Source organism: Cydia amplana, chromosome Z, assembly GCF_948474715.1.
Source record: "Cydia amplana chromosome Z, ilCydAmpl1.1, whole genome shotgun sequence".
NCBI lineage: Eukaryota > Metazoa > Arthropoda > Insecta > Lepidoptera > Tortricidae > Cydia > Cydia amplana.
This window is the reverse complement of record NC_086096.1, coordinates 3,782,866-3,797,643: the sequence shown is the minus strand read 5'-3', so window position 1 is coordinate 3,797,643 and position 14,778 is coordinate 3,782,866. Positions and strand designations below refer to the sequence as shown.

The following is a 14,778-nucleotide window of genomic DNA, read 5'->3' as shown; positions in this document are numbered from 1 at the left end:
CTCCAAGGGACGCAGCCATGCGGTAGAATGAGATAGCAATATCACTTGCTCCCTCTAACGCATAAACGCGTCCCCTGGAGTGGCCGGCGATGGTCCTTTGTGTACTGGGGCCTTTAGCTACATAAAGTCGCAAGCGTGTCAGCGCCATCTAGTGATGCTCCCATTTCTTTGCAGATCCGTTAGTTCATTTGTCAGAAGCCGTTAAGACTTCTACAGACGTTGCAAACAAATAGTATGCTATTTTAAATAATTGCTCGCTAAGAGCAGCAACGAATTCAATCGATCGAACAAATGCCGCAATGTATTGCAAATCGCATGCGATTATCGGTGACGTTTGGTCTTTAATATAGTATGACTCAATTCGCACCCAATGTCATTCCCCGTAACACACACACCATTACGTACCTATGATATAGAGTAGACGTAGCCTCCATTTCATAACACCAACATGTAATGCGCAATCAACACTAGATTATAATATGTTAGTGGGTCGAAATCAAGTTATTTATGATCCAATATTTTTAAAAGATTAGTTAGTATAAATTGAAAAATATATATATTAAGATTTTTGATACATAGTACGTTACGATTGTAAGATACGTAGGAATAATTGTCCATTCTATATTGATACTATGGAATATATTGACGCTGCTAGAAAGGGAGGCGGGTGCTTGGAAATGAAAGCAAGGCAATACCAAGTAGCTCTCTTATTAGTGTCCCCGTATTCCTCGTAATAATACACAATCCTCTGGAGACATTTGGAAATCCAGCGAATGTGGCTTATGAGTGAAAAACTTGGTGTACCTATGTGTATTTAACCCCTTTCCCGACAAATAAAAGTAAACTCCTGATACTGATTTAAACTTTCACGATTTTTACACATTATTAAATTGTACAACGGGACTTAATCGCGTATGTAAATTTTAAGATTTACCTCCGACGTTTCGAGCACGACGTTGTCCCCGTGGTCTCGGAGAAGACTGACTTAAGTTGACATCAGCATCTTCTAACCGCGCGAGTTTTTCGAACTACCCGCACTTGGTCTTGTTTATCAACTTGAACGTTTTGCGCACTAGGCCGTCCTCGAAACGTCGGAGGTAAATCTTAAAACTTACATACGCGATTAAGTCCCGTTGTACAATTTAATAATGTGTAAAATCCTGAGTTGAAAAATATCTACAAAACCTGCATTAAAGAAATGTGTACCTTGTAAGAGATGTATGATTGTCTTTCCGATGCTATTGCCATGATAAGGAAAAATAATGTATATTTAAGTTAAGTAATTTTATAAACTAAACTTCATCCCATGACCCTTTTGGGAAAAACTCACATCATGCCTCAAATATACAAGAATTTAAAGTGACAGATTTTCAATGCCTTCGCTTTCATTTTCAAGATTCCGCCTGTGAATGTTGTGTAAATGGCTGTAACGTAAATGTAAGAAGTTTGTACATTGTAACTCTGATAATAATACGCGTAAAGCAATAAGCTAGCGTCTTTTTTGTAATCCGCGCCCACCATGACTTGTGCGGTGTCAAACGATGGGTTATTAATTCAAAGACCAATGGAAAACTTAAAATTATTACATTAATTACTAGTAAACTTAATAACGCTAAACATACATAACTAACCATCAGTAATATTTTTTTGCCATGACGGTTTTACAAGCACATCTTTGATCTTTGTATTAATGACTAAATCAAACATTTTGGTGTTTTGGCCTAATAAATTATTTGAAATTGTGTTATGAGTTATGATGATTTGTTGATACGGCAGCACCATCAATGACTGATTTTGTATTAATGGTGGAAACAATGTTTATATTTTATTTATACGACACATGCAAGTCAGGGTCGGCTCTATAATTTTATTTCTATTATTGTATGATGATGATGTCACAATTTTTGATGTTTATATTTTGACGGCGATTTTTGTAATATTTCCAGGTGTCTCCTGTATAAAAAAATGACTGAAACTGTGAGTCGTGGGTTGTTTAAAAGACTTAATTGCAAATCAGTATTCGAGTGAGTTATGTGAATACGTTTAACACATACATTTATAGCAGTATTTATACCATAGACCCGACACACGTATACAGGTGATTCTAAATACCGGCTGGACTTGAAAAACAGTATTACACCGGCATCTGTGTTTGTATCCTGGAACTATTGCAGAAATCGACGTCAAAACAATTGTTTTCACATGTGATACAGACAGAGCCATAATTTACGAAATATCTTGTTTTAACATCGCTTAAGCTAACGTAGTTTATGTCAAAATGATATAGTAATGTAGCAACACCAAGTAAAATATAAACATAGAGTGATTTTAGGATTATTTCATAAGTTTTTTTTTATAGCGCGCTGACGTGGAGAGATTTTTAAACAAAAAAGTCTGAGTGACAGTTGTCTTCTCACATGTGTTAACAATTTTTAACATATTTTTGACGACGACTGTACACTGTTGACTTCTTGTTCTGAAATACAGCCAATACAGGTAGCCCTGATAGCGTCGGGATGTTCTGAAACCGTTTCGATGGCAAGTAGTCACCATTCTCGATATTTTACTTAATGCTGGTAGGTATTCAACTATTCTTAAACATTGCAGTCAAAACATATTTTTAGTAAGTACCTATGTTTGATACAAACTATAAATTTGAAAACTATAAATTATGAAACTACTTGAACCTACATTTGAAACTAACTTTATTTTCAGAACATCACCGGTTAGCTTTACAGCAAAGTTCTTAAACGATTTTTTTTCTATTTGTAAGTTGAATCATTATATTCTCCATACAAATATGGAAACGTTGGCTAAAAATAGTCGTGGTAATAAATTCTACCTAGGTATATAGATCCATCCCTTATTGACAGGCTGACAGCGCTAAACGTAAAAAGGTGTGCAGTCAGCAAAACTATTAGCTTAGCACCACTGCATACATATTTTTATGTAGGGGCATAGAGAAAAAAATACATAGTGCTCACTCTATACATCAGTTTTAGTACCAAAAATACTATTAGCATCTAGCATCGAGTAGCGGAACTATCAGTACTACTGCTACTTGACAATAGATGTAGCACCGACCGGAAAATCTTATGCTGTTGAGACAAGACTTTCCGGTCGGTGCTACATCTATTGTCAAGTAGCAGTACTGATAGTTCCGCTACTCGATGCTAGATGTAGACACTGAAATTAATAGTCTAAACTGATGTATGGAGTGAGCACTCTTGTCTTTATATTTCTCTATGTTAGGGGTTTTAAAGTTAATAGATTTGCTGATTGTGAATCCTAGGCTTTTAACTGCCACGACTATATAATTAGCATATGTAACTTCGTTTTTGGACTTTGAAGTAGTGTGCTATGAAGGTTATTCTTCTTAGATGGAAGGACGTGACAATATCAACAGATTTATGAGAAAGGCAGTATTTCTATGTAATTTCGTATCATTGTCCAGTAAATCCAAAAACGACCTCTTTCTTTTATTAGCGGTTTGCACAGTTGTTTTGAGATTCCTCCTTGCCAATTTGAGATGTACTTATCAGAATAAAGTGGTCATATATTAAACTAGTGCATATACAGTCGACTACAAAGAGATATCCATTTTTTCACTTTATTACAGTGCAGTAAGGTGAAAAAGTGGATACATATTTTTATAGTCGACTGTACAAGAACTAGAAAACGCCTAAAAATGTTAAATTAATGTTAATTTTTTTACATTCAGGTGTTTTTTTAATGTAACAACATATTGTATAAAGGAGTGATAAGATTCTACGGAACGAGATTAACAGTCTTTTACTAAGACCGGAAACAAAATTAATTATCAATGTTAAGTCTATCTTACCTTGTATTTTGCGCTATTAATTATCTTCCAATTCAAGATTTTTTTAATTACTAGTTATATTTTGTCACATACAAATCATGTCATATTATGTCGTGTCCACTCAAAATAAGGAATTTTATTGCAATTGTAAACTACTGGTGGCGATTTTAAACTAGGCCAAATAATAAATCACCTTCGACGGTAGACAATAATACTAGAATTTTGTAAAAGCACAGTTTACCGTCGAAGATATAGTATAAAAGCGCCTTTATTATGGCGTTAACCGAAAAGATATACATACTTACAAGCCATTGACGTCAAAGATTGTTTCTTATTGCGCTGGCGCAGCCTGACGGCTCTTACCGCCCAGTGCCATCTAGTGAGTTCCCAAGTGTACTAAAATTATTATTTTGAGTAATAGATGGTATATACGCGCGGTGGTTATAATAAACTTAGGCAGTTTTTAAATCTTTAATACAGTTAGAAGAGAAAATGTAAGCTTGGCTATAATTTATGTAATAAACTATTGATACATATGTGAATTGCATGTTTTATTTCTCCTTTTACTGGCACCTTATCGGAATTAACGGTTTTACTTTATAGCACGAAAGCTAAATGCCCTTCGTTTATGTATTTAGTAAGTACAGACGGTTGAGACGGTACAGTTCAAATCTGATCATTATGAATTTGAAAATATCAAATATGGAACTTTAATTTACGCATTAGCTAAGCCACATCGCTGGTATAGGGAATATTACGCGAAAGTCTGCGTATGGGGCGCCACATCAACAACAAGCAAACAATCTAAGGGTCTACCGCAAACGAGAGAGTCGACATTTTGTTATTTAACCTCTATCACTCTTGCATACTTGCCAGTGTTGCCAGATCGTACCTTTTAGTACGGTTTTACGTACTATAGCTGGTCAACCAAATCTTGTCAGTAAAAAAAAGCGCGAAATTCAAATTTTCTATGGGACGATATCCCTTCGCGCCTACATTATTCAAATTTGCCGCCTTTTTCTACTGTCAAGATCTGGTTGACCAAGTATATTTTTTGACTTTGCGTACCTTTTTTGTACGCAGCGTACATCGTACTAAAACCGTACCTTTTGATGTACAATTGTTTATCAACTTTTTTTTTCGTTATATTGGTTCAGGATGGATTGTTCAGGGCAAAATATCTAATCTGACAACAATAGCCACCATAAAAAAGTACCATGTACTATATAAAATACACGTTTCTTTAGTTGCAGTCGGCAGTTGTGTCTTTCTTACCTGTGCTTTGCTAATAGGCTAATAGTAATAGTAATATCGTTTATTGCAAACCATGGTACAATAGAATAGATGTTACAATGGAAAAAGATGACATGGCACCCTGATAGGTTATTGGCAATTATCCATAAAACTACATTAAATAATTTATGTGTAATATTATTCATATTGCTTTGTGGTTGCTTCTAATGCAGTTGCTCGAGGAATAATAAAAAAGCTAAAAGAAGTTAAAAAAATGATAAAGAATTTGTTCTCGGGCTGTCAGGTACCTAAATCCTACTTTTATTATTAAAAAGGGAAGTTACATAATTATTGTTACTTATCTGCCAACTTGTTTATCTTACCAATCTTATTCAAATGCATTTCTTTTTAATTTATATACTTATGTACATTTGCATATCCAGTAGAAAGTTACTTATACTTGGTTAAGCAGATCTTGTCAGTAGAAAAAGGCGGCAAATTTGAAAAATGTAGGCGCGAATGGATATCGTCTCATAGAAAATTTGAATTGCGCGCCTTTTTAGGGTTCCGTAGCCAAATGGCAAAAAACGGAACCCTTATAGATTCGTCATGTCTGTCTGTCTGTCTGTCTGTCTGTCTGTCCGTCTGTCCGTCTGTCCGTCTGTCTGTCCGTCCGTATGTCACAGCCACTTTTCTCCGAAACTATAAGAACTATACTGTTGAAACTTGGTAAGTAGATGTATTCTGTGAACCGCATTAAGATTTTCACACAAAAATAGAAAAAAAACAATAAATTTTTGGGGTTCCCCATACTTCGAACTGAAACTCAAAAATTTTTTTTTCATCAAACCCATACGTGTGGGGTATCTATGGATAGGTCTTCAAAAATGATATTAAGGTTTCTAATATCATTTTTTTCTAAACTGAATAGTTTGCGCGAGAGACACTTCCAAAGTGATAAAATGTGTGTCCCCCCCCCTGTAACTTCTAAAATAAGAGAATGATAAAACTAAAAAAAATATATGATGTACATTACCATGTAAACTTCCACCGAAAATTGGTTTGAAGGAGATCTAGTAAGTAGTTTTTTTTTAATACGTCATAAATCGCCTAAATACGGAACCCTTCATGGGCGAGTCCGACTCGCACTTGGCCGCTTTTTTACTGACAAGATTTGCTTGACCAGCTATAGTCATCTGAGTGTATTTCGTTTTATTTGGCATTATTATCCAGATTACAAAACTCAGGTAGTCAAAATTCAGCCAGCCATTTATAGCCGGTCAAACAACTTAGTCAGTATAAAATGGCGCGAAATTTAAGTTTTCTATTGGATCATAACCCTTCGCACCATTTTTTTTAGATTTGCCGCTTTTTTCAACGGACGGACGGCTTGACAAATTTTATTTGTCATGTACCTATATCAATGCAAATAAAATTGGTTAACTATGACGTGTACACTACACTTATAGTTGGTCAAACCAATTTGTCAGTCAGTAACAATCAGGAAAACTATACTCATCCACCCACCATACCCCCCATAGCCACATAGAAATATTGTTTCTGTAAGAAAATTTTACTATAGTGTGTCAAAGGTCTGTTTGATTTCAAGCATAGACAGAGAGAATCATACTATCTTTGTCTTACACTAGTACTAGCACCCAAAAGAAAACGATGAGTATAGTTTTTTTTGTTCCTATTTACTGACAAGATTTGGTTGACCCAGTATAATAAAAAAACCGTACCTTTTTTATCAAAATCGTACCTTTTTTGACGTACGACTGTACATAAGCTGGAAGCGCTCTGGCAACACTGATACTTGCTGAGTTTCGATTTAAGCAAACCGTCTTGATGTATCAATGTCATATTTGATTGTTTGTGAAAACTTGTCAAAAAACAGTTTAAGGTACAGTATGTATAAGTTACTCTATGGTATACTTAAGTCACTAGTGCTGCACTGTGGCGGCAAAACATTGCAGTAATACTCCCAGCTCCCTATTCTGCCAGATGCAACTATCTGTACTATATTGTATACATACCAACATTACGAGCTATATACTTGATTACGAGTTTCCATCCAATGTATAAATATGTCAAAATGGCTGGCTGGCTGTTGGAGACTTTAAATCTAAACTATTGCTGCGCCATCTGCGTTGAACTATACGAGTTTATCCTCATTTTTAAACATTATATCCTTCAACGCGTTGATAACAGATGGCGTTAGTTGTCGAGAAAAACCCGCGCGAGTTTAGAGCGCTTATCTTGACGTGTGAGGAAATTTAGTTTTCACCTCAGCAGCTCGAACAAGGGTACTTTGCTACTTAAAAACAGTGAGCAAAATCGCATTTTGCTCACTGAGTGAGACAAAATGAGCAAAATGCGATTTTGCTCACTGTTTTTAAGTAGCAAAGTACCCTTGTTCGAGTTGCTGAGGTGAAAATTTAATTGTTGATATATCTTAAGAAAACATGAGTGAATAGAGGTAAGTGATGAAGAAGGAATACATTTTTCGGCTTCTCTAATATGTTCTCACTGCTGAGGTGAAAAGTTTTGTGAACTACACGAGATCAAAGTTATTTACATCTCGTGCGCTTTTGAGTCCCTTACTACGCTCAAGATTCTAAATTAGATTCACTCGCTACGCTCGTGAATCTAATATAGAATCTTTCGCTTGCACGGGACTCAAAATAAGCACTCGAAGAAATATTAAACTTTGATCTCTTGTTGTACAAATAACTATTTTCTATGATATGATATTATCTTAGCAGGAAAAATGATGTACGAAATGTTAGCGTACTTCTGGGTTACGTAATTATTACCTATTTAATGGGGTTGGCAGCTGTCAAAGGTTTGTATAGATGGCGCCATCATAGCTTGCCCCTTTTTCTATGAGATTTGGTTCCGTATCGCCGTATCGCTTCGGGGCGGTCTATCGTCCTACACCAATCCTACACTACCAAAACGTAATATCTAGAATATCAGTGATATTAAATTTGAACCTTAATACTATGACGATACCGGTTGTTTTTCAATATGAATGTTGTACTGGCACGTGCTAAGTCGGGAGCTAGCGGCTTTGCGATAATAGAGACAATGGCCTTTGTTTGAAAGATTAAGGTTCGAAGCGAAAAGTTCACCTGAGAAGAGCCGTACTATACCGTTGTTGTGTTCTGGACGTAGGTTTCCAAAGAAAACTCCAAAATGTAAGACACTGATGTGCTACGTTTAATGCTCAGATACAGACTGCCGTAAATGACATCTACCCTCTATATGAAAACATAACAATCCCTCCACCAATAGCAAAGAAAGCTTCTTAAAATTAAAATACTCTAATTAATACATTAGAAAACTTATGAATTAAAATGGACTCATTTATACACTGGGTTAGGATTCCGAGTGGCTCGGATATTACGACGATCTGCATTCGTCGTAGGATCCAAGGTGGTCTCGGTACCCTCCGTCTCACAGTCCAAAAAAACATCATCGTGAGACACCGACCTGGCAGCAGGCGAAACTAAGGGGGCGGGGGCCGCGGGGGGAGCACTTTCCCTCGGTACCAGCGATTGACAAGGCTCCTCCGACTCATTACCAATTTCGAGTAGACTTGACTCAGGGCTCTGGCCTTCGATCGCTGATTGTGCCACCGCTTCAGGATCTGGAGATAAAGACTCATTAATTGTTATTTCCAGATCCGAAATGTCACGGTTATCACTAGCAGTACATACAGTTTGACTACCTTTGTACAACAGTAATTGATCTACATGTTTCTTAACAATAATATCTAAATCTATTATATGCACTAAATATAACATATTACCTATAGATTTTTGTACACAACCTTTCTTCCATACGTGCTTATTTCCGTTACTAAATATATGTTTAACTAACACCTGATCTCCTTCCTCAAAACACACCTTCCGCCGCCCTCCATAGTTCTTAGTTTGTGAGATCTGTTTAAAACAAACATTTTGGTTAGCTTCGGCGGACAACGACATCATCGGCAACTGCGAGTGTGAGTCATAATTGTTATGAAACAAATCGTTATCAGTCGAGCTAGAGCCCGCCGACTGCAATAGATCGAGACGACAACGGAGCGGGCGGCCAAACATCAGCTGTGCGGGGGAAAAACCGGTTGTGCAATGAACGGAATTCCTTATATTAAATAATAGCTTCCCTATTCGCCTGATTACAGGCTCCGTGTTGTTGCTACTTGCCATTATAATTTTGATGCCCCTTTTTAGGAAACCGACACTATTCTCAGCTTGGCCGTTCGATTGGGGATGGTAAGGAGGACTTGTTAAGTGTTTTATGCCATTAGCTATGCAATAGGCTTCCAATTCCTTTGAACAAAAATTTGCCGCGTTATCAGTTACTAAAACATGCATTGTCCCAAATCGACTATTTACCTCCACTAGCCTATCAATTATGGCTTTTGTGTCCGTTGATTGCATTAGAAAACATTCGACCCATTTAGAGTGCGCATCGATTATAGCTAAATATTGTTTCCCATCAATTGAAAACATATCCATATGCACACGACTCCAAGGACGTTTAGGGTATGGCCACACCGCGAGCGGGGAACGGGGCGGGGTCTTCCGCATCGCATTACAAATACTACACGAGCCTATCTTTTGTTCTATATGTTTGTCGATATCTGGCCACCACATTCGTGACCGCGCCTCAGTCTTTGTTTTGACGACACCAAAATGCGAACTATGCAATTCATCTAGAATTTGCTCCCGGAATTCCTGTGGAATAATCAATTTGTGTCCCCTTAAAATACACCCATTTTCAACATGAAGCTCAAGTCTACAATTAAAATATGGTTTTAACGTTTCATTTGTTACATTACGCGGCCACCCTTTTATGACGTACTGTCTAACCTCATTAAGGATACTATCAGACGTGGTCGCCTCTCTTATATCTGACAATGTAACCGGTTTGAGCATGCTATCTGTGAAATAATTTATGTATAAACACGTATCTACGAGTTGACTATCACTCTGTTCAACAGTCGATGAATAACTGGCTATTGATCGCGAAAGAAAATCCGCGACGTTTTCTTCGCTTTTTATGTATTCAATATTAAAGTTGTAACTTGACAAAAACAACGCGTATCGCTGTAAGCGATTTGCAGCCATTTCCGGTATGCCCTTTTTATCACCAAAAATAGTAATAAGAGGTTTGTGGTCCGTGCGTAGGACAAATGGCACGTCGCGGCCATACAAGTAGTGGTGAAATTTTTTCACCGCAAAGACTAAACTCGCAGCCTCTTTTTGTATTTGAGCGTAGTTACACTCTGCTTTTGAAAGGGACCGGGAAGCGTAAGCGACCACGCGTTCTTCGCCAGAGGGCTGCGTCTGCGATAAAATGGCCCCAAGGCCAGCGGGACCAGCATCAGCTGTCACAATCGTCACTAATTCGGGGTTGTAGTGCGCGAGGACCCTTTCGGAACTGTTTGCGCCCTTTTGGCGCTATTTAAATAAAACAAATGTTAAATTAAATTACCATTTTTAATGGTATTCAATGAGTACAATATATAAGGTTCTTTGTCTAGGACACGCGCGATGGGTACGGTGGTTAGAATGCAAGAGAGTGTGCTTGCGGCGCGCTGCCTGGAGATGCGTTGCATAGGCGAAACTCTGGCGCCAGCATCGCGCTTTCTGGTTGGCCGCTGACCTCGCCGTGCATGTTGGCATCCTGGAGATGCAGGGCTGCGTTCTAACACATCATTGGTTGGCTCGAAGGTGGCGGTGCTGCCAACAGCGCTAACATACTCCGGGACGCTGAAAGCCGAGGGTCTTTCAGGACTCTCTCTGTTGTACAGGCAGCGGACATATTCGGTTGAGTGCTCGCTTGACTATCCCTCTAGCGGTATTGATGTCAGCTACGCGCGGCACGCCATCCTTTCCGTTATATAGTTTGACGACTCTGCCCATGCGCCATAGCAAAGGCGGCAAGCCTTCCTCCTTAATGAGTACGAGCTCTCCGAGCTGTAGATCGCGTTGCCTCTCGCGCCACTTGTAGCGTTGTTGCAGTAGGGACACGAACTCGGTCGACCAGCGTTTCCAGAAGTGTTGCCGCAGCTGTTCTAGCCTCAGGAAGCGGTCCAGGCGGTTCGGGTTCCGGTCTTGCAGTGGCGGAGCCGGCAGCGACGTGAGCGGCCTAAAAATGAGAAAGTGCCCGGGAGTAAGGGGGTAAAAGTCATTAGGGGAGGAGGAGAGTGGGCAGAGAGGCCTACTGTTCAAAATTGCCTCCACTTGGCTAAAAAGAGACGAAAGTTCCTCAAAGGTAAGGTGTGTATTGCCCAAAACTCGTTTGAGGTGAAATTTGGCGCTTTTAATGCCGGCCTCCGCGTAGCCATTAAAGTTAGGAGCATAAGCTGGCGCAAATTTAAATTTTATACCTTGACCAGCTGCAAAATCAGATATATCGTTTTCATATAACTTAAAAAAATCATTTATCTCTTTGGCTGCAGCTACAAAGTTTCTACCATTATCACAAAACAGCTCCGCAGGTCTGCCGCGCCTGGCGATAAATCTGCGGAGTGCCAGCACAAATGCATCTTTAGACAGGTCGCTAACAGCTTCTAAATGAACACATTTATATCTTAAGCATATAAATAGACACAGATAACATTTAGTGATTTTACATCCACGTCCACGGCGATCTGTTATTAAATAAGGACCTGCAAAGTCAACAGCTGTTGACGTGAATGGAAAATCAGCATTTATGCGCTGCGCTGGTAAATTGCCCATTATATTTTTTAAAGTTTGGCCAGCGATTCTTTTACAAGTGACACAATTGTGGGCCGTGCTCCTTGCGACGTTTCTGCCCCCGACTGGCCATATCAAGTCCCGTACTGAGCATAGCAATAGCTGTGGTCCTGCATGTAAGAGACGTATGTGTTCATGTGTAAAAATGAGTTTGGTTAGTGTGTGTTTAGCACGTAATAACATGGGATGCTTCTGTTCGTAACTACAATCTGAAGCATCTAGCCTTCCCCCGACTCTCAAGAGACCTTGTGAGTCCAAAAATGGGTTCAGAGTTATAATGTGTGATCTAGGACTCAACCTATGACCTTTGCGCATCGTTTCAAGTTCAGAAGCAAATGACTGCTGTTGTGCAATTTTAACTAAAGTATGCAAAGAGTCTGTAAGCTCTTGTGGCGATAGCGAGCCAGTTAATTTAGGCAGGCTGGGCTTACAGTTATTTATGAAACGGCGCACATAAGCCATAGTATGTTGTAGCCTTTTATATTTAGAAAATCTATTAAAATCAATGACAGATGGTCCATCGTCTGTGCTTGTAAGCATAGACATTACTTTGATTTCTGGCAAGACCTCCGGCTCGACAGAATTTAGCTCTGGCCATTCATTTTCAGGCTTTAATAGAAACTCGGGGCCCTTCCACCACAGAGCGTTTCCAGAGACATGCTGTGGATCAACACCACGCGTTGCAAGATCACTTGGATTTTCTTTTGTAGGTACATGTCTCCAGGTGGCTCCGGGAGTGAGACTGGCTATAGCGGCTACTCTGTTTGCTACAAAAGTTTTAAGTTTGGATCTGTCTGTCTTTAGCCAAGCCAGGCAGCAGCTAGAGTCAGTCCAGAATATTGTGCGAGAGACAGGACGTCTCCAGGCTCCTACTACGGCTGCATATGTTTGTGCTGCTAACAAGCACCCAGCTAATTCTAATCGTGGTATAGTTGTGCGCCGGATTGGAGCTATTCTGTCTTTCGCACACAGCAGGTGGACTTGTTGTTCACCCGAGTCAGAAATAGTTTTTACATAAATGCAGGCTGCATATGCAGTCTCTGCAGCGTCAGAAAAGCAATGTAGTTCTATTGTGGAGGGCGCCTCGCACAATACATATCTAGGTATACTGAGTCCTTTAATGTGATGCAATTTTTTTATAAATCGCGACCAGATTCGCTGTATTTCAGGCGAAACTGGCTCGTCCCAAGATTTGCCTTCTTTCCACAAAGTTTGTATTAATATCTTAGGTTTGACTGTGCACAGGCTTAAAAGACCTAAGGGATCAAATACTTGGAACGTTTTAGACAAAATTGTTCGTTTTGTAATTGTTTCATCAGAGTGATCATTTTTAATTGAAAAGTTTAATATATCTTGGCTGGGTTGCCACCCCAGTCCAAGTGTTTGACAAGCTTGACTCAAAGCTAGATGATCATCTTGATTAATGAAATCTGACTTTAGTAACGCGTTTGAATTCGAACGGTATTTACGCAAATTGAAACAACCAGAGGCTAAAGACTGTGAGACGCCGGCCTGTATATGAAGCAGCTCTGATTCAGAGTCTGCGCCTGTTAATAAGTCATCACAGTAAAAATCATTTTGTATAATGGTCCTAACCAAAGGATCCTTGCTCTCAGCCCCTAACTGCCACAAACAGCGAGCCGCTAGCCAGCTCGCCGACGCAAAGCCATACGTTACTGTATTTAAAGTGAGAGAGCGTATAGGTAGGTGCTCGTCTTCGCGCCATAGAATCACTTGTAGGTTTCTGTCCATTTCATTCATTAAAATTTGCCTGTATTGTTTTTCTATGTCACCCGAGAGCACATACCTGTACTGACGGAATCTAAGCAATATTTCAAACAGTGAGTTTTGGATATTTGGTCCTACCAACTGGATATCATTGATAGAATAACCAGAGGAGGTTGGGCAACTAGCGTTGAACACAGTTCTTAAGCGAGTAGATTCACTCTCCTTCATCACAGGGTGATGAGGGAGGTGGTTGGCTGTATAACATTGCTTAGACTCCGACAGATGCCCTAAATCCCTATATTCATTTATGAAATCAACATACATTGATTTAAGCTCAGGCTGTTTACTAAAACGCTTTTCTAAGTTAAATAAGCGCTTTTTAGCTATGTTGAATGTGTTGCCTAGGCAGTCTGGTGTATCTTTTAAAGGTAAACGCACTACAAACCTGCCGTCAGATTGGCGATAGGTATTTTCAACAAAGTGTTTTTCTATGGGGTGAGAGTCGAACTCACTCCCATTTTTGATGGAGTCCGCCTCTGACGGCAGCTCCTCTGTCTCCCAAAACTTTGTCATTTGGGCCGACAGATCAGCTAAGCAAAGATGGCTACGTGTGGTTACCGAATTTACATGTGTAGTGGCTCCCTCTACCGGGCCAGCTACTAGCCACCCAAGTTTAGATGGGATTAGGAAGGTGCGCTTGCTCGTTGGCATTGTTTTTGCAGCACCTGTTACAATTGACCAAAACATTTCCACTCCCAACAGCATATCAATTTGGGATGGCACATTAAAGGTTGGGTCTGCAAGCTGCATAGTAGCAGGTAAATTAAGTTGACTAACGTCAACATATTTTAGTGGGAAGCGATCAGTTATTTGGTCTAAAACTAGAAAGTCAAGATTGGCATTGAAATCGCTTAATTTAGATTTAATATGAGCTGCACAACGTACAGGCTTATAGGTCAGAGGCGTATTTCCTATTCCTGTAACATTTGAGGCAGTTAGAGGCTGAAGATCAAGTTGCAAGCGTTGTCTTAATGCTTCAGTAAGATAATTAGACTGTGAGCAGCTATCTAACAGACACTTCACAGTTTCTTTTTTATTGTTGAAAGGGTTAACTATTTCAATTAGAGCAGTTGAGAGCAATGCTTCGCTATTGGTAAGCAAAGTATTAGCAGTGAAGGTGTGATGCACCTCTGCACTGTCAGAAGTTAGCATAGTGGAGGCGCA

At 39.3% G+C, this 14,778-nt stretch overlaps 1 protein-coding gene across 1 annotated transcript; it reads right to left on the bottom strand.

Annotated features, from left to right (window-relative positions):
- Nucleotides 1–8,254: 8,254 nt before the first annotated feature.
- LOC134661588 (uncharacterized protein K02A2.6-like) lies at nt 8,255–10,499 on the bottom strand. The gene has a single exon (XM_063517718.1). It carries the CDS (start codon nt 10,189–10,191, stop codon nt 8,419–8,421), a length of 1,773 nt encoding a protein of 590 aa, XP_063373788.1. The 5' UTR covers nt 10,192–10,499; the 3' UTR covers nt 8,255–8,418.
- Between the last annotated feature and the right edge of the window lie 4,279 nt (nt 10,500–14,778).

What these genes read in the sequence shown, in the direction of transcription:
- LOC134661588 (XM_063517718.1), bottom strand. Translation starts at nt 10,191, where the DNA reads ATGGCTGCAAATCGCTTACAGCGATACGCGTTGTTTTTGTCAAGTTAC.